The sequence below is a fragment of the Aedes aegypti genome, chromosome 3 (assembly GCF_002204515.2).
Source record: "Aedes aegypti strain LVP_AGWG chromosome 3, AaegL5.0 Primary Assembly, whole genome shotgun sequence".
Taxonomy (NCBI): domain Eukaryota; kingdom Metazoa; phylum Arthropoda; class Insecta; order Diptera; family Culicidae; genus Aedes; species Aedes aegypti.
The window spans coordinates 241,887,579-241,908,912 of record NC_035109.1 but is presented as its reverse complement, the minus strand read 5'-3'; the positions used below and the strand labels follow the sequence as shown (position 1 = coordinate 241,908,912).

The following is a 21,334-nucleotide window of genomic DNA, read 5'->3' as shown; positions in this document are numbered from 1 at the left end:
CACGGGTTTAGTGCAACGTACGAAAGTTGACTGTAGTCGAGAGTTGGTGTCGTCAATATGGCCTTCCGGTTAACCCGAATAAAACATCTATTGTTTTTTTACGGAAAGACGAAACTGCGATGGAATTCGACCTTTACGTCTTTTTGGCACTGAGATTAATGTAACTGATCAGATAAAGTATGTCGGAGTCGTTCTAGATTCCAAACTTTCTTGGACACCTCTCATTGATTTCAGAGTCAAAATAGCTTGCATGGCCTTCGGTCAATGCCAGCGAACCTTTGGTAAATTCGGTAGGCCGAATATTCGGTACATCTCAACAATCATGTACCTTAGTCTAGTGGAAAGTCAAAGCAGATAGGCAGTAGCCCGAAAGTGCATTGATATCTTACATTAGCAGATTAGCTGATTGGTTTGATTCGAACTATTTTTACAATGTCACAGAATGAAATTTCGGATAAAATCACATAAATCGCTGTCATTGTCTAAATATACTTTATTGGTCATTTCCTTAAAATTAATCTTTTTATTACAAAAAAAATATCTCGTTCAAAAAACCGGAACGACTACTCAAATTTGTTGTACGCTTACTTGGTAGATTGTTCGTGGTCAATTGGTTGGCTCAAATCTTTACACCAGGTTTGTTCCCTCCCTAATGGGTAACTCATTTATTGCTTGTCGCTTATCAATAAGACACTTTTTCAAAGCATATAACCACGTAAAGCAATGGTATTCTTTTTTCGCCTTCTATCAAGGGCACCCAAAAGCTGGAAGGTTCCATGGGTTTGTCAGATGTGAAATTCGCTTACTCTCGGTAGAACTTATCCTGCAGCTTAAATTTAGATGGAATGACACGTATAACAATTCGACAAACGAAAAGTTGAATTATGGACTTTTGGCTTCTTACTTAGCGAGAGCTTTACATCAATCCCGAACAAAAAAGACAATGAAAATGTATTGTCACACAATATCTTATGAACAGTTTGGTCAACCACTAGAACAAACATTTAAACCTAATCCTAACCGTAGAAAAATGGTACTAAAGCTAGCAAAATGTGAATCTTTGAATGTGTTTCCTTGTGTTGATGTGTGTCTTCCCCTCGTTCTGGGTGATTCTCGTTCTAGACGAAGACCTAACCAGGAGGGACGATCTAGTCACGGCATCATGGCGATGATTTGTATGAAGTTGATCACGGTAATGGATGTTGTGATGGGGTGCGTGTGTGGGCGTGGACTGATGACACGATCCTTCGAAACTAAGAGTACGGTGGCGCTTAGCTGAAGAAGCCCCAAATCGTAAAGACCAGCTTGTACACCACTAGAAGCGCAATCACCTTGGTAGCTTGGTGCAGCCAGTATAAACTGTGAAGGAAGAATATCGAGGACATTAGTTAGCTGCTTCTGAAACTAAAATTAAAAGGTAACCTACCGATTCCATCGGACGAGCGCTTCCGGTACGGTTTCCATCGGGTCATTCAGCAGGTACTTCCGGATGCCGCAGAAGTACTGCTCCAGGAAGAAGTCCCAGTTGATTTGGCGCATATCGAAGAAGAACACCTTCTGGTCGGCCCGGGACAACTTCCGCCACAGTGCGTTGATGTTGTCCATCTTGAACTCCCACTGGCGCATGGAGAAGTACTCGATCACGTCCATGAAGCGGTGGATCTTCTTGTAGGTACGCATGAGCCTGACGGGTGAAATGGAAATTATTTGTGATTATTTAATCTAATCTTTAATGATTATTTACTGTTTTACTTGGATTGAAGTTTAATTAATTCTGTTCTTCTAAAACATCAAACAGAATTGCATGTGGTTGTATCAATTGTGATGCGTGTCTACCACCTATTAAGGTGTTAGCAGGAAACAACAAAACTAGATCGAGTACAGATTCTAGAATTGAATGTTCTGCTATCATTCCATAATGGGCGTGGCTGAATTATTTCCTCTTTAACAATGTGAACGCTAATTCCAGTTTCATTTCAATTTGTGCATGAAACAATGCATTGCAATGCTAGGAAAGTTTATTTTTGTTATGATGTGATAAGTGTCACGTGATAATCTCTTCACACTTGATAAATAACTCATTACTTATGCTGTGCACGCGATCGAGTAATTAATGGATAAGAGTTATCAATCATTTTGTTCGAAGTAGCACTTTGGCGAAATGGAAACATTTCTGTTTGCGTTTTTAAAGATGTAGTTAAATGATTTCAAACTTCTAGGAACTGTTTTGCTTTGGCGCCTTTATTGTACACTCATTGAATATCTACGAAGATGTACATAATAATCATTTCATACTAATGATTCGACATTGGCTGTTCAAGGCGCATGAGATGTCGAGCAGTTATCCAATAACTCCAATGGAAATTAAGTTGGTAAACGGCTCCATACAGACACAAAGTCGAAACACTATCATAATTATCAACGATATGACAAAATGATGACAGTTGACTCTTTACAGGATTGTAGACAGGTCTTTTTTCCAGAGATTTGATCGTTTTTAAAACACAATTTATTCGTAATGAATGGTATATGAAATTTATTTTTTAGACAAAAATCTTGTTGAATCAAGGAATTCATGTAAGAATTCGTGGAAGTATCCTTGCACAGGACCCTGGAGTAAATACTGGAAGCTCCAGATATTCTTACGTTCTCCAAGTCTTACAGGGATTTCTTCAAAAACAATGCTAAAGGTTTTCATAGGTAATATGCAGCATTTTTTCGACTGATTCCTTGAGTAATTATTGTCCTAGGATTACTCCGGAATATCCAGGGAATACTGCACAGGATCTTCCATGATTTCTTAATAGCCGCAATATTTTGCAAAAGTTTCTAGAATAATTTCTGAAGTAAATGCTCCATGTATTCTTCATGGCGCGCCATATGCCATTTACCATGGCGTTTAAACGGAATATGCGGCAGAACTGTTCCAGTTATTCCTTCGATTAAGCCTAAAAAATTTCTCCGTAGATTTTGAGGTTGTTGAAAGATTCCTTCAAAAAAATCGTTTGGAGATCGTCTATAAATGACGTATCATTTCAGGGGAGGGGGAATTCTACGGATTGGGTGACGAACCATGTCTAAGATGTGGGAAATCGGCTAGAATGGAGGAGGGGTGGCAAATATTGACAAAAAAAAACGCTTCGTCATTTATGGACGATCCCTTGTTAGTTTTATCTTCAATAATTCAATCAATTAACCTCCCACAGCATATTCAGGGATTCAGAAGTATCCTGCAGACACAGGGTTGGTAGCAGGTTTCTTTTAAGAGACTCCCTATTTTCTTCAAAAAGTCTCTATTTTCAATGGAAAATCTCAAAAGCCTTTATTTTAACCATAATGGTCTCTAAACTTTCTTTTTCCCTTATTCTGCTTGAATTCAATCCCAAGCAAAAACCTTCAGAGACTATAACGGGTCAAACAGGCTCTTAAAGAATTTCGTATCAGATTTTCAAAAGATGTTTAGGCGAATTTCTACAGAATTTGCTGCAGAAAATTCTTGAAAACTTCAGAGCTTCAGTTCCTCAGGCTTAATTTTGATATTTTTTTATCAAGATATTTTTTCACTAATCCTTCAATGAACTCTCCAGTTGTTACTCTAAGAGATCTTCCAAAGATTTGTCCCGAGGAAATCCTCAAAGGTTTATTCCAGAGTTTTTGAAAGAAAAAAACATAGAGGGGGTTTTCAAGAAACCCTGCAAGTAATCCTCCGTTGTTCATGTTGATTTCTTCAAGAATTCATCCACGATTTCTCCCAAAAATCCAAAATTCCTTGAGGGGTTCTTTGAACACATCTATTTTTTTTCTAGACATTTTTCCAGCATTTTATCCAAGTATTACTCCCGCAAATTTCCCAAACATTTTTTAAAAAATTAACGAAAATTCCCATGCAATATTCAAAAGTTTATTTATGTATTCAAACCAGTTAATATTACAACAATGTTCCCAATAGTTCCTCCGATTATTCGTACATAAAATTCTCTTAAGATTCTGTCCTATGATTTTCTATAAATTCCCTTAGAGAAAAGAAGAAGTTATTTCAGAGATTTTTATTCATTGAGGGTGACTTCAAAACTTACATAAGTTTTATCATTTTCTAACGGATTTATTTTTCAGAAACAAATCCTTGGCATTTCCCTGGAGATATTAATAAAAAAATTTTATAGACCTACTTGAGAAAATCTCAAAGAATTACTGGGAAAATATTCCGTAGAAACCTTAGCAGAAATCTCTTGAGCAAATGCTACACTGAAAATAATCCACACGTTCGATCCATATTCTTTTCAACGTGAAACTGTCGTGACAAATGGCAAGGTGAAATAACATGTAAAACTTGTAATTCTGTTAAGGTTTGTCTTTGGTTCGATAGCAAAGGCTTCTACATACAATTTCAACGTGTTCTACAATTGCGATATCAATCACGAATACAAACGTTTCAATCACGAATACAAACTTTCCAATTTACGAATACAAACTTTTCGAAAATTTGTAAATTAACGTGTTTTACATTTGAATTCGGATTGCCGATAGCAACTGGTTTTACACCATCGATTGATGTGTTTTACAATTAGTGAAAATTCACGTGTGCAACACATTGATCGAGCTTGTAGAATGTTGTTCTATAGATAAATCCCTAGTTGAAATCTTGTATAAATTCTGAAAGGCAACTTTATAGGAAATTCTCAGAGGAAGAACTTGTTGATTCATTTTTAGATGTTTTGACCGAGAATCTTGGATGAAGTTCCAGGGAAATCGATGGATGAATCACTGGATAAAATCTTGTACAAGTTAGGAATTTCTTGAACAATGTCACAAAAGAATCTTTGAAGGAATTATGATGATTTCTAAAGTAATCTTTGGAGAAATCCCATTTCTTTGATTAGCATATAGGTTGAATTCTTGTGGTATCCTAAACAAAATTCTTTGAGAAATTCCCTAGGAAAATTTGTCGTTTAGAAATTTCCGGAGTAATATCTGCACATTTTATTTAAAAAAAATACCCGATGAAATTTCTGGATAAAAAATCATAAAAAACAGTACCTAATACGTAGTTGCAAAAAAAAAATAGATCTTAGAGAAATATCTGCTCTGATGCTATGAAGAATCGAATCGAAATCTTATCTCCTGGCTGCTATTAGGTTTCGTTTAGTTCTGGCTTGTAAGTCACTTCCGGTGAACCAGGAGACAATCATGGATGAAGCTCAAAGCTAGGCATAAGACTGCTCAAACTTCATGAAATAATCTCAGCGTTGCTGTAAGAACCTGAGAGAGAGGAGACAGCTGGCTTTGATCACAGCAAACCCGAGAAACAAACATACATAATAGGCAAAACTAGAGTGCCTGTAAACAAGAGTGACGTCTTGTTCCAGTTTTGACAGGTCTCCTGCTCGATTGGAACGAGAATTTGTATGGAAATGACAGTCCGATGCTGTTCCTTTTGTGACATTGACGCCACTCTTATTCAAAACCACTCTGGGTAAAACTATACATGCGACTGTAAGAACATGCTTCTTGTCTGTTATGATATTATTTGTTTGTCTCCTGATTCTCCGGAAGGGGTCTCAAAATACGGTGTTTGTATGGCTATCTGAACAAAAAATCAATACATACAAAAAGAATGTTCCAACAAATTTACGTATGTTTCTGGGTCTCGGCACCTAACCAAAAAGTACTTCCGGAATCAGGTTCCGGCTTTCGTCCCGTGCAGGAAAATAAACCAAATGAAGATACTACTTATTGAGGACTTTTTTTTGGCTAATTCCTTAAAAAATTGTCCTGAAGGTATTTCTGAAGCGCTATATCTATAGTAATTCCGGCATAAAGTTACCAGTTGAATTCTTGAATCTTTAAGAAAATCCTATAAAAATCAACGCCAATCGACATATTTCTTATTGCTTTTTTTCCTTGGAAACTGGATTTTATAGAATTAGAGTTTCGTGGAAACTGATCGATTTCGCTCGAAAATACTGCTGCTTGAAGTATTTATACACATTGGCTAATATTCGGCATCGATTGATACAAAGCCAAACTAATGTTTGACATTGCAAAGTTTTTGTCAGAGTTGAAATTGATGTTGGTTTGTTGATGGCTGATGTATATTTGGCTATAGCCAAATATTCGCACATTTGGCAAAGCGGGTGACTGTTGGACTAATCGTCTACTAGAATATTCGATTGAGTCCAACAATTACACACCGTAACAAAAATGACTTTTTGCGAGTCTCAAGGATTAAATTATGTGTAGATTTTGGTTTGCTGAATCTGATACCGTTCTTAAAAATGTTCCAACACGTCACAATTTTGAGCTACACTTTGCCAAAGTTGTATAAAACACTGGTTTGATTGATGTTGAAATGATATTTAAAGTGTGATTTATCGAAATTTTTAATGATCTAATGCATCAGGCATGCAAAATATGACCTGGTTTAAATTGCATGATTAAATCGATATTTTCAACATGTTTGCCGTCGCCATACAAAATTCTCAGTTTCTCTAAAATGGCAAAACACAATACTCTTCTAATTCATCAAAAAATAAATTTTGATCATCGAAAATATTGTGAACTTTATTGTTAAGTATTGTTTTACACATGAAGTTTGAATTCTGACAATTCTGAATTGTGACAAATTAAACAAATATATTGCCTTACAAGCTAGTAAACTTTCACGCAAGTCAGAAATAGTCAAATTTGGCACTTTCAACAGCCCATATCTCAAAAACTAGACGTGCTATGATGTTTTTGAAAACGATAATGGATTCAGTAATTTTTAATTAATGGTATTTTGATGCTTGAGGCAAACACGCGTTCCGCAGTGTTATGAGGTAATTGCTCAGTTTAGAGTGCTGGTACTGTGTGCTTTGTAGATCATTGACTTCAAGCGTAACACGCGCCTCAACTGCATATCATTAGTGCTAACAAAATATATCATGCTCAATAGTTTGACCACACGCAACGTCAATCTGTTTACTGTTTGTTTTATAAACAAGCAGACTCCAGATAATGCGTGCTGAGAGGCATGAGTCCAAGCACTGAGACGCAAATAGCCCCTAATAACTGTTGATCGATGAATCAGAGTTACTTATGAAGTTTATTATCAGAGTGTCAAGATTGGCGTTGAAAATCTCGAAAGATTATTTTATGACGTCCTAGCAAGTTCATCGCTCAACTTCGAATTCTACAGGAAGTCCACTATTTTCTCTCTTTGACAAAACTTTTTACTTTAAGTGGAAAATCTTGAAGATTTTCTATTAAAAGCTTCTAAAGTAATTAAATGAGGAAAAAATCTGTAAAAAAATAGGGTAAATTCCGAAAAAAATATTAAAATATCTGAATGGCATCTTTAATTAATTGATAGAGATATTTCTTGATAAATTTGACGTGAATCATTCGTAAAATTATTTGAAGATATTTCTCCGGAGATTTCCTTCAAGAACTCCTCCGAGAATTAATCCGGGGATTTCCTTCCGTGATTCCTCCGGGGATTTCTTCCATAATTTTCTGCGATAATTCTGCCGAGAATTTCTCCAGAAATCGCTCCGGAGATTCGCTCCAAACATTCCTCCGGGATTTCTTCATGACATTTCTCCAGATTTGCTCCAGGAATTCATCCGGGGTATTGCTTCAGAAGTCCCTCCAGAAAATTGCTCCGGAGGTATGCTCCAGACATTCCTTCGGGATTCTCCAGTGATTTCCCCTAGCAATTCATCCGGAGATTTCCTTCAGAACTTTTTCATGGAATTCCGCCTGGATTTTTCCGAAGAACGCCTTTTAAGGCTTTCACAAGGATTTCCTTCGGGGCCGAGGATTTCCGCAAGTAATTTCACCGGAGATTTTTTCCAAGAATTCCTCCGGGAATTGTTTAGGAGCTCCACCAGGAATCCCTTTGGATATCCTCCATAGTTCCTCCTGGATTTTTTTTCGGAATTTCTCCAGAAATTCTCCAGAGTTATTCAAGTAATTCCTCGGAATTGCTCCGACGTTACACTATAAATTCTTCTGGAGTTACTTCGAAAATTCTTTCAGGTTTCCTCCATAGTTTCTCCAGGAATTTCATCGAAGTTCTTCAATCAATTACCTTGGAGTTCCTTGGAACGCTTTCGGATTTTCTCTACCGATTCCTACGCAGTTAGTCTTGGATTTTTTTCCGGAAAGTCCTTCGGAGCCCCACCGTTAAGATTTCCTTCATCCTCCAGCAATTCTTTCGGAGTTTCTCTTAAAATTCTTCCGCAGTTCTTTCAAGAATTCCTTTAGAGTTTCTCTGCTAGTTCTCTAAAATACTCCAAAGTTCCTCCGGGAATTCCTACAGAGTTAATCAGGAAATTCCTCCAGAGTTTCTCCACTTTTTCTAGCAATTCCATTATACATTCCTACAGCTCTACCGCGAGTTCCTTTGGAGTTCCTTCGGCATCTTGCTGGTTTCATCAATTCTGCTGTGCATTTCACTAGTTGTTTGTTTTTAGTGATCACATTCGAAATGGATCTAAAAAAATACTTCAACCGGTGCATGCGCGTGCGATTTGGTCTATTTATTTCTGACAGGTCCAATTTGGTATAAATTTTACGAAAAATGGACCATCGGTGAAGTTGTTGGAGTAGTTCTTGGAAGAAATTTACAGACGATTTGGATAATGCAGCATGGATTTCTGCAGACATTGCTGCAGGGAGTCTCAGTGTAGTCTACCGAGAAATGCCCTAGAATCCTTAGAGGAACCATGAACTGGCGCGTTGATGACGGTTATACTCATAGCGATCATCACGACTTAAATTTTCAATTACACAAAAACCCCATTTCTAATATTTTTTAAATTTTCACCATAGAATCTTTATAGTAAAAAGATGTTTGGGACAAAGTTTCATGATGGAAGAATTTTTAATAGAAAAGTTTTTCCAAGAACAACTTTTGGTCGATTTTCAAAATTTTGATTTTTTGTCAAAATAAATACGTTCTGATGATTCAGTAAGCATCGTAAAATGATTCTAAGCCATAATGATTATATGAATAATTTCTCTAAAAGTAGCCATTTTTGAATTATTTCGTGTCTAATGCAAAAAATATTGTTTTTAATTTGAATCGTGGTTTACGGCTAACCAGCCGAGTGGAAGTTTAACAACTACCGAAAAGCTAAACATTACATATAATTTGCAACTGGATTAGATGGACAAATTGATGTGAAGATTTGCGAAAAAGTTACACGTCTTCTCAGTGAGAATGGAACTCACGACTCCCCGATCTCTAGTTGGGGCGCGTTAACCACTACGCCCTGAGAAGACTCATGAACGCAGAATGTGTAATATGTAATGTTTAGCTTTTCGGTAGTTGTCAAAAAATATTGTTTAAATATTAAAACAGGTTATTTTCATTAGTTTTTTTTTAATTTTTCTATGAAAATAAAGAAAATATTTTTTCTTATAGTCCAAACGGTTCACAACAACTTCTTCATAGAACATTTTGCTCTAAAATCAACAGTTTCGGAGTTAGAATTTTTCAAATAAGTTGCATGCAAAAATTTATAGGCCATTTTCAAAATATACACTTGAGTCAAAAGGATCAATTTTTCTGTGGAAAACACTTATTCTACCATACCAAAAACATGTGCAAAATTTAATCCAAATCGAATGCTATCGAGCACGATTTTTATTTTTTTCAACTCATTCTGGATGGAATTCGTCTAGTGTAATACCAGGCGGGCCGAGGGCAGTGTGATGTAACTTGACCCAAGTCCGAGGTCGGAAAACAGCGCGCTTCGACGGCGAAGTATTTACTGAGTTGGGCATATACGGTGAAGAGCTAGTGATATAACGAGCGTGTGATGCTTCCATGCCGCGGAAAGCCTCTCCCAGAGAGGACAGGCCGCTGGTGTACTTGTGGTGCGAATCAATTGTAAACTTTCGGGCAATCTGGCTTCGTGCTAGACGGAGATTGCAACGCGCACGAACATAAGCACAAAGAGAACAATGCGGTGCAGCATTTAGAGAGGCAAAGTTAGCTTTCTAAAAGCAAATCAACAGTCGAAAACGGGCATGCTTTGATAGTCTATGCTAGAGTGTCAACTCGAGTCCGTAGAGTGACGCCTACAGAATGGTAATAGCTAAAACCAAAGGTGCCATAGCACCCAAAGAGAAGTCACCCGAGTTGCTGCGATCGATAATCGATGTACTTTTCCCGCATCATCCCACAAGTCCATGGCCCCCGGCGCCGTATGCGACAGATGACGGAGAAGAAGTGGCGAGAGTGACGAACGAAGAGCTGGCAGCAGTCGTGAAATCATTCGCGTCAAACAAGGCACCAGGACCTGATGGTATCCCGAATGCGGAATCTGAAAGCGGCTTTCAATGCGTATCAGAATCGCGATGCAACGCTGCATAGATCAAAGAATTTTCCCGGATGTATGAAAGCAACAAAAATTGGTGCTACTACCAAAGGCGGGGAAACCACCAGGAGATCCGTTGGCGTATAGACCTATGTGTGTACTAGATACGACAGGCTAGTACCGTATATGGAAGGTGCGGACGGCCTTGCCAACAACCAGTTTGGATTCAGGAAAGGCAAATCTACTCTGAACGACTGGATAGTCGGTCGTTCAGACAGCTGAGGTGGCAATCGAGCATAAAAGGATCGGCATTAGACTGGCCCAGCTCAGTATGGGAGAAAAATTAAGTTGTATTATTCCACGGGGCACCCCCAAGGATTATTCCTTAGGGTTAGAGGAAGCCTTCCTGAAAATTTCAGCTCATTTGGTCGTTTCATGAGCTGGCGCATTTGAATTGAAGTTAATATGGGATTTTAAGCACATTATCTCCTGTTTGGGTCAGGAAAATTTTTGATCGCGTTCAATTGAACCCAGAATGTCAAAAACACTACTCGATACCATAGCGAACAATATTGTAGAAGGTTATATGATGATTAAAATTGAGAAAGTTGGTGTTTTAACTATCTGAAGTAGATTTGCAATATTGCTTAGTATTTCTTCAACTTAGCTGGGTGGAAGCCACTAAGCGCATCAAAGCCACCTATGACGCTGAGCGAGATGCGGAACAAGGTGCATGCACAAATGTGATTGTACGGAAGTGCTGATCTAAGCCTAACTTTCAACAACTGAAAGGTTAATGAAAATTAGCCTAAATCCAGATACAACCTTCTGCAACTATGTTCATCAAAGTATCAACTAGTGAATTTGTCATTCTGGGCTCAATTGAACGCGATTAACTAGTATACGGAACGAAACAGTGACATAGGATCAATTTTCAATATATTTGAGACGAATATTTCATACAAACTTCGAATTGAATGCGCCAGCTGGGGGAGCAACCAAATGAGTTGAAATTTTGAGAGAGCTTTTTTCTTACCCTAAGGCACATATCTAGGGGGTGCCCCGTTAAGTTTTACAACTTTTTTGTTTAAGGGCCAGTCTAATCGGCATTCGTTACTGCGCGGTTGTCACTCTGGATGTACAGAATGCGTTCAACAGCGCAGGCTGGGAAGCGATGGCACACGCACTTCACCGCCTCAAGGTACCGGTGCAGTTGTGTAAGCTCCTTGAAAGCTATTTTGATAGTAGGATTCTACTGTATGACACAGAGGAGGTGCATAAAAGCGTTAGAATTACCGCGGGAGTACCTCAAGGTTTAATCCTGGGCCCGCTGTTATGGAATGCGATGTACGATGACGTACTGAGGCTGCCCCTTCCGGCGGGTGTTAAGATTGTTGGCTTCGCCGACGACATCACCGCAGTAGTCTATGGTGAATCGATGTAGGAAGTAGAGTTGACAGCAGCGTACTCTATTTCCATAGTTGAGGAATGGATGAGGTCTAGGAAATTGGAACTGGTCCATCACAGGACTAAGGTGGTGTTGCTCGGCTAGTCCGAGCAAAGGACGCTTATCTCGGTAGGTGATTGCACCATAGAGTTCAAGCGATCCCTTAGGCATCTTGAGGTATTGATTGATGGCAAGTTCAGCTTCGCTAGCCACATTGAATATGCCTGTAAAAAGCATCTACGGCTATAGCGGCGCTTTCGAGGATGATGTTGAACAGCTCTGCTGTTATTGCCAGTAAACGCAAGCTTCTGGCAGACGTGGCCATCCATACTGAGGTACGGAGGACCAATCTAGTCAAAAGCGCTTAGAACGAGCACAAACCTAAAGCAATTGGACAGCACGTATAGACTTATGCGCTTAAGAGTAGCAAGCGCATACCGAACGGTTTCTAAAGAGGTCGGCATCTTAGGCAGGATGATGACTATCGGGCCATTATCAAGGAGGGTGTTCAATGCTTCAACCAAAGAGGTACTAGAGGAGGCCTCATCCACAACTCGTTCAAAGGGACAACATTTAGATGTTGAGGAATGGGATAACTCCACTAGAGGTAGATGGATCCATTGGCTCTAGGCTGGTCCCCTGTAACAATGTTTATGTCGGCAAGGAGATGCAGTTTGCCTAGGCTAGTGAACCTTACCTTGGTTTCCGTCCGATGAAGAGCGCTATGACGTCGAAGAATATCGCCGGGGCGTAGTGCAGGAACAGTATCGACAGGTAGTGCAGGACTTTGTTCGGGTTGCTCGTGTAGCACAGGTACCAGATCGACTTGAGGGTTGGGTACATCGACCCGAACTTGATCGTCGTGTAGGTGAAGTCGCCCCAGGTGATGCAGTTGCTTCGCTCCGTGCAGAAGTTGTACACTGGAATGTCCGGGTCCGGCATGATTTCCCTGTGGGGGATGATGAGACGAAATGGTTAATCCACACTGAATCAGAATCGTAGTTATCCGAAAAGTGACTTACGTGCGAAACCGTTCGGCGATATCCCAAGCCGCCGAGATGATTCCGTTGACGCACAGATCCACCGGGACCATGTTGGCAACCTTGGTAGGGTCGGCTCGGAGCGTTCGCAGCACACCGGTGCCAGCACCGGCAATCACCCCCGTCGGTCCGTAGAAGTTATCGATCCATCCCGGTACCGGTTCCTGGTAGGTGGCGATGACTGTGAAAGTGAGAAATCAGAAAGAAATTTTGTCGTTATTAATCGCCGAATGACCTAATTGTTGGAATGACTTTCAAAAGAAATTTACTTTCAGTGCGCGTATTGTCGCCACTGCCTGACCATATTATCAGCTGTTGCCGTAGGGGCATCGTTTATCGATCGGGTGGATCAGAATGCGTCTGTGGGGGAGACGGTAGGCTCACGTCCCACGCTGAAGGCGAGAAGGGGACGACACTCACGCGCGGTGCGTTATTTATTTTCTTCATGTCGGTAATGCGGCGCGTTCGAAAAATAAGTAGCAAGGTGATGGCAAATACAGTATTGGCCATATAAATGCACGATATGCACGACTCGGTATGTTCCGAAACGAGTTTCGTCTAGTCGTGAGGCAACTGTTAATTGCGTTAGCAACTGAAGCGTGAGTTCTTAATGTGTCACCAGTTCTGAGCAAATGCTTTTTCGGAATCATTTCGCAAAACAGAACCAAACAATTTGGTTTTCGTTGTCGCTTCAAGTGTTGAAGTAAACAAGACTGCTATTCTATTATCGGTGATGAGAGATCTATGATTAATATGAATATCTTGCAAGCTATTCATAAAGTCTGGTTATTTTGAAAAATAAAATGTGTTCGATTCCCAATTCCATACATATATCTTGACTGGCATCCGCAAAAAAGTCTTAGTTCTAAGCTGATTTCGTTGAGATAAAGAGGTACATCAAATCGATTTAAAATTTTTGGACCATTTAAAAAAGTGACCTTTTGCTTGTCTTACTAGTGATGTTTAAAGTATTTCATTTTATTTTTTCTTCGCAAAGTGAGTGGTTATGTGAAGTGAGGTATTTAAAATTCAATTAGTGTTCATAAAAAACGAGTTAGCTTTGCCTTTTCATGATTTGCTTCTAAACGAAAATCAGTGCTGAAGCGATTCGCAAGACTGCGCTCCGATGCACATCAGAGATATGCATCGAAGCGTATTTTACAGGCGTTAGCGGCGAAGAAACCGTCTATGATACAAGTGTTTAACGTGGAAACCAACCAGCTTCCAAGAAACTGCTACCAAGAAAGATTCACCCCCGCACCAGATTCACGATACGCTCATAAGACCAGTAGTCCTCTCCTCTGTTCGAGGAGGATTTGCAAGCTCTTGGGGGTTTCGAACGCCGGGTGCTAAGGACGATCTTAGGCGGCGTGTAGGAGAACGGTGTATGGCGGCGAAGGATGAACCATGAGCTCGCCCAACTGTACGGCAAACCCAGTATCCACAAGGTGGTCAAAGCTGGAAGGACTACTCAACGCTTCTAGGAATATGGTTGACATTTTATTTCCTATGGACGAAAAACTATGCTTAAGCATATGATAATTGATTGCGATGCAGTATAGATCAATACTGCCCGAAGATAAAATGTGTTCTGCGTAATTGCAATTCTATTTGTTAAGATATTCTCCGTTTAATTCAACTCTGATCCGTATCTGTGTGCTATCTATAATTGCGGAACGACTGTATATAAATTCTATCCGATTTCTAACCTGAATTGCACCATTTGTTTTGAATATTAGAATATCCCAAAAAGTTTAGAGTCACTGGTAAGCACAAGTTGCTTCTGTAGTAATTTTCGAAGGATGTTGCAATATTCGATACGCTGCCTTCTATGTTCAGTACTTTGGAAGGTTTGGTACGCTTTCCGAATCCCCATTACGGTTCCAATTAGAATGCACACCACGTGAATCATCACGGTACCATTTAGACGCTTTGTGTCCGTGCATTACTTTCGGACCCCGGTGCACCATGTAGCCGTATATACGTAGGCTCGTAGAGGTACATATCACACGTCCGTTGTCGTAATCCGTACGCGACCGTTCATCCGATTTCGGGTGTCGAAGAACGTAGACATTGCCGACGTCCACCGCTACTTAATCCAACCCTGCAGGCCGTTGCGCCTGCTGGTGATGAGGTTGAGTTTGGCGGTCGCGGTGCAGTTCGTCCGCAAGACGTGTTTGGCCATGCCTGGATTTGAGTCATGGGCGTTAAATTGTAAACTTGACTTTTGCCTACGCTGCGCAAATTTATGGCTTTCGGATGTGCCAGCCAGCCAGCAGTGGAATGGAATGGAAGCGGAGATAGCTCGGGCAGTGATAATACCTGCCTACTGTTTTGATGGTTGGTTATGGAAATCAAGTCACGATTGGCCATCACAATTTCTAATGATTAACGCGATCAGACTTTGGAAGTATGAGAAGTTGGGAAAGATGTGGGGATAAGTTACACCAACACATTAGTATATAGGTATGTGTTTCATCAGATGCTCTGATAGCTTTTTGATAATCATGATCATTTCTGCTGATAATCCTGCTTCGGAGATAAAACAGTGTTTGAAACTGTTCAAAAGCATTTAACATGTGCTATTGTCGTATTCATAGGACTTCCCAACTCATAAAATACGACATCAGCACAGGCTTAATTAGGGGGTTTGAAGCAAAGGGGCCTTTAGCCTAGTCGTAAAGTCCGTGGCTATAAAGCAAAGCCATGCTGAAGGTGTCTGGGTTTGATTCCCGGTTGATCCAGGATTTTTTCGTGATCGAAATTTCCTGAGTGTCATCGTACCTGCCACACGATACACGAGTGCGAAAATGACAACTTTGGCAAAGAAAGCTCTCAGTTAATAACTGTGAAAGTGCTCATTGAACACTGAGCTGAGAAGCAGGCTTTGTCTCAGTGGGGACGTTATTCCAAGAAAAATAAGAAGAAGTTGTATTCATAGGACTTCCCAATTTAATACTACAACAGAACAGGCTAAATATTTTTGGAGGCTAAATGAGATCTGAATTCGGAGTCAAGAAAATAAATTCGTGAACTCTTCATATGAGTGCAAACTAGGAACTATTTTCTATTGAATGCTTGAAGTAATTGTTTGGGAAATTTTTGGTGAAATCTCTAAAAAAATAAGTGGAAACATTTCTTCGAAGAATATGTGAAGAAACTTGTGGTAGGTAGAGTCCGCAAAAGAATTTCTTGGGACATCTCTAGTGAAATTCCTCAAACAAAATTTAGTAGGAAAAAAGTAGGATTTTTTTGTGTTTTCAAGGAATTGCTAGATAGATTTTTTAAATACAGCTGAAAGTATTCATAGCGGAGTTCCTGGCAGGATTCCTTAAGCAGTTCCAGGAGAAGCCCTTTAAGCTCCTGGTAGAATTCCTGGAGGACTTACAAGAGTATTTTTTTTAATATTTACATTTACATTAAATGAAGAAATTTAAGGAGGATATTCTAGAGAAATTCCAAGATTTATCTTTGAATGAATTCCTGCAGAAACTGAAACGCAGGCTCCTTTACAGTTGGAACGTAATACAAGGAAGAAGAAAAATATCATTAGGGAAGCTATATCAGAAGCAGCTGAAAAAATTATTGGAGGAAATTCTTGAAACATCTTTGTAAAAATGATTTTCTTGAATATTTTTGTAAATAAATATCCTGTTGAATTTTCTACTGAATCTTCTATAAGTGGCCTATGATTTTTATTTCCTTAAAAACGGCAGGAATACCAAGACTGTTTGTGAAGTTATCGTAGAGAAAAAATATACGATTTCCAAAAAAGAAATTCTGAAAGAATTTGAAGTGAAATCTTTTGATTAAATCTTGGATATGCCTTGAAGAAACATAAACATAAACATATAAAAACTTTAAAGTTGTGTAAAGAAATTCACGAAAGAATAACTGGTAGTATACCCAAACCAATTTTATGAAGGAAACTTTGAAGATCTTTTTAAACGAATTTCTGCAGAAATTCCTAGAAAATAAGTTGATATAACCGATATAAGGAATAAGAAAAATCGATGCAAAATTCCAAATATTGAAAGAAAAAAAATATTCCGAAATTATTTGCTGAAAACCGGTACAACTGTCAACGATATCTTGGTTTAACTTACAGAATTTCGATTACATTTGCCGAGAACTCTGTAAAACATTTAGATGGTTGACAGTTCTGTAAATTAGATATCTAGATTCTGTGGTGAAAATCGCCGAATTAACGACTATATAGGGGTTATCGGTAACCCTTTCGGTCGAGGCCGACAAAATTGATATGTAACGAGTTTTTCCTAGATTCAAAATCATTTTCGGGTACAATACAAATAGAGAGCTGTTACTATCACCTTCAATAAGACATAAAATGCAACTGTTGGAGAATTCGGTGTAGTATTACACATTAAAAATGAAGATACATGAGGTGAAGATAAATCGAAACCAAACCACAATTTTCAAAAGCATACATCTTGAGAGATTTGGCTTCGATGCATCTCCACCATAAGAATAAGAAATCAAGCAAAATTTTTCAAAACGACGTATCTAACACTCAGAGAAAATACGATGCAATGTATTGTGAAGCATTCTAAATCCTGTTAAAAATATATTGCATTTTTCCTACTGTTTTATCTACTACAAGTTGAAAGAAGAATACTTTTTCTAATCACTACTAAACAATGCCGTTTTGTTTTGAATTATATGGTAAAATTGACATAATTATCAAATGAACCCTTTTGCTTTGTGTTGATTGTCAAATCACCTTGTTTGTTGCGAGAGTTTGTTTTGCACTTGCGCTACATCGGTATTTTCTTTTCGAATTTGCACATACGTCGGTTTGTAAATTCCCATTAAAACATAATAAAAATAGATAATTTGTCAGTTGCTATGATCAGCTACAACGAACATTAGTTTTCGAATGTTTCCAATTTCAACTCGACTATGGACCGCAAGGAGCCGTGAACAACAAAAGTAGATGGAGAACTAACATTTGTGAGAAATATTGCCTAGAACCGAATACTGGTGATGTTCCACATTAGTTAGCCGACTCGTCAGCTGTGGGAATCCGATTTCCAGCATGTTTAGTGATTCACAAACAGTATGTTTTGATTCTGCACATAGGTCGTTTTACTATGGGCGTATGTACGGTGTATGTGCTAGTATGAAAAATGTTGACAGTTGAGTCGCTTTGTATGTAACCAAATTAAAAACACTGAATAAAGTGCATTGTGTCCTACAATTAAAATTTATTAAAAAAAGCTATAAATGGTTTTTGGAATACTTTTGTAAGCCGTAGCGGTAAACGCGCAGCTATTCTGCAAGACCAAGCTGAGGGTCGTGGGTTCGAATCCCACCGGTCGAGGATCTTTTTGGGCTGGAAATTCTCTCGACTTCCCAGGGCATAGAGTATCTTCGTACCTGCCACACGATATACACATGCAAAAATGGTCATTGGCATAGTAAGCTTTCAGTTAATAACTGTGGAAGTGCTCATAAGAACACTAAGCTGAGAAGCAGGCCAGTGGGGACGTAACGCCAGAACGAAAGAAGAAAGAAAGTTTGTCGTTCTCATTTGACTAATTCATGAATGCGGTTCAGGGGTAGATCTTAACCCCGTAATGCATCACGAAAAGGTGATCTACGGCTAATGTTGGGTCATTTACAAATTACCATCTACCTGAATTGGTTTATGGTGGTATCAATGCCACAAATTGCGAAATCCTAAAAAAATGCATTCTTTAGATGCAATTCCAATAAAAGTCGTCAGGTCAGTTCGCTTCCATCTAAATGTCCTCTAAGTTTGAGATTCATCTATTTATACATCGCATCCCACATGCACAATCAACATGACAAGTTCATACGATACTGTTGATCGTAGGCTATTATGTAAAAGATGCTAACTGGTTAACTGGTTGGCTTGGCGTTGAACGACCGCCAGGGAATAAATGCCGGATTCGTCTGCAGCAGCAGCTTGCCGACGTCGCGTCGCGTGTGTGGTTAAGATGCAGGAGTGACGCAAGTCCAAAGTAGGTTTGTGTGTTATGGAACGGAATGTCCACCGCGCAGATTGCTTCAGGTTAAAACACGCTGATGAAAGTTCAAGTTCATTTCACGCGACGCGAGCCGAAGAAGAAAGTGAAAAGAAGCCAGTCGTTGTAGTAGGTGAAATACCTCGTACCGGTTGGAACGAGATAATAAAATTTGAAGCCTTTGGTATACTGAGTATACTGTGTACTGATCGTCATGTGTAATTTAAATTTTTGAAGTTAAGTTTTAATATTAGCAGATGTTTAAGATGACGTTCTTAGCTGACTCTGTAACGGTGGTTATCTCATCCAAAAATGACGTTGACAGAGGAGTGTGCTTGATTTATAAATATAGACCAAACGCAAAGTAAAATAAAGAACAATATTTTCTTCCATTAGCCCATCCCCCAAAGCGACCGCGGAAATATGCGAATAAGATTGTCAGTATATTTTGGGAACGCTATTCGTTGACAAGCCTACACAGATTCTTATCCTTTTCTTTTTGGCAGTTTTTAAATTCCTACTGAGATAGAACTCTCTTCGCAGCTTATTATGAGATAATTTGTATTCGAAAAAAAAGCAATGAAGATATGGTGTCCTAGAAAGTATGGGTAAGACTTCACCACACTGCCATTTCAAGACTAGTGCAGATAGAAATCTGATTTTCACATAATTTACTCTCGCACTCATCAAGATTAGATTTTGAATTTTGATCGATTTCGTCTGGGTTCGATTCCCGGTCGGTCCAGGATCTTCTCGTAATGAATTTTTTTTTTACTTCCTTGAGCATTGAATATCATCGTGCCTGCCACACGACATACCAATGTAAAAATGTAAACAAGTTAATATTATGTATCAATTTCATGACGCCTATCCGATTTAGATAAACAACTTAAAAAGGTAATCATCCGCTAAATTGTTTCTGCAAGGCATTCAAGGTTGCATCCCCTTTTTTGAGTAGGTGACCACCCGGTCGAAAGTGAAAGACGTTTCGGATGTGAACTTGAATTTGTTCGCGATGGATCGACATGCAACGGACTCTGTAAACGGCAGTGCCGAACATGCGAAATACTCCTAAAACTATAACTACCGTGGAGAACGATCTCATTTTTCGTCGCCACTCGCATAATAAGACAGTGCCAGACAGTTTAAACTATAAGTAGGAGATTCTTCATGGTCAACAGGAAGCGAACCTGACCTGCTCACCCGGTTCTTTCCGATGTACTGAACACTACCGCCTAGTACCCGTTTGAAGCAAATCAACAACTTTGAAGGCATGAATGAAGTTTAAGTTCGACACGGGGAGACGAAACCGAGAAATATTCGAGACTGAACCTTCTTTCAGCCGGAATCCTGTTCGGTGGTATTCTCTGATATGTTGAATTCGTAGATAAGAGTTTGATTGACATGTCATAATATAAGTTTGATTTGGTTGATTTCCTGAACTTGAAAAGTGAAAGTCAAATACATTTTTTAGCATGAATTAGGATAACGGTTGGAACATTTTAGAAAGAGATTCCTATGTCAAATTATTGATAGCACAATCTTACAAAGTTAATAAACATGCCAAAATGTAGAGTAAATCTTACTCTGTTTGTTAAAAAGGCTCACATGGTTATGTATCGTGCTACTTCTAATTACCGGACGCTTCAAAAGCCCAAACGGCAATTTTGGACAAAATCACGATTTTTTTCGCTTGAGATCTATAATTATAACGTCTTCTACATGCTGCATTAATAAAAGTTGGCAAAATCATACTTTTTGGGTGATTTAAACAGTGTTGATAGCCTCACACTCAAATATCAATAAATTAATTCTCCCGCGAAAGCAAAATTTAGAGATCTGCTCCGCAAATCTAACGCTTGAGATTTTATAATTTAACCAGGCTGACAAGAAATTATGGTTTTGTAGTAATACGAGTAATAAATACGAGAAAATGAATCAAACAGATGAGCCAACTCATCCATGAGTTTTTGACTGCTGAATTGCGTGATTGAAAACTCACACATGATAAACCTCAAGCATGAATTTGGAGAATTTGAGTTTTTTACAATTCTGGATTTAGAGCCACTCTCCGGGATTCGAAGCTTCCAGGTAATTTGTATGAACTCGGAGAAGTCTGACAATTACATTCTTATGGAGCACCTTTTTTCACTATTTTGAACACTCCAAAACATTTTGGACCCTCAAATTATTTATTTTCATTTGAAAACAGCCAGTTAGGTAATGAAAATCTGCTTTGACCATTTCTGCATTTGTATAACGTGTTTACCACACGATACTCTATACCCTGGGAAGTTGAGTTCTTTAGCTTTCTCGAGCTATACTTTCAGATTTGTTGCCAGTGTTTTAAATGGGTTCTGCACAGGATTTTCAGTGAATCAGTATCACAAAACATCCACCAAGAATGATTCGAAAGATCTGGTTCAGATATTATCTAGAATTACGAAATCGTTGTAAATCCTCTGGTATTCGGATATAAATTCCAAGAACACGACGGTTTTTCCTAAAAAAAATCACTCACAGTATCTCCTA

General features: G+C 38.9%; 1 protein-coding gene across 1 annotated transcript in view; it reads right to left on the bottom strand.

Annotated features, from left to right (window-relative positions):
• Positions 1–475: 475 nt before the first annotated feature.
• The window catches only part of LOC5568385 (fatty acyl-CoA reductase wat), a 108,908-nt gene continuing 88,049 nt past the window's right edge, over positions 476–21,334 (bottom strand). The window contains exons 6-9 of the mRNA XM_001658000.2: positions 12,777–12,975; positions 12,452–12,703; positions 1,427–1,684; positions 476–1,359 (exon numbers count right to left, since the gene is read on the bottom strand). Of these exons, the coding sequence (XP_001658050.1) occupies positions 1,272–1,359; positions 1,427–1,684; positions 12,452–12,703; positions 12,777–12,975 (797 nt within the window). The 3' untranslated portion in view covers positions 476–1,271. The remainder of the gene's footprint in view (positions 1,360–1,426; positions 1,685–12,451; positions 12,704–12,776; positions 12,976–21,334) is intronic.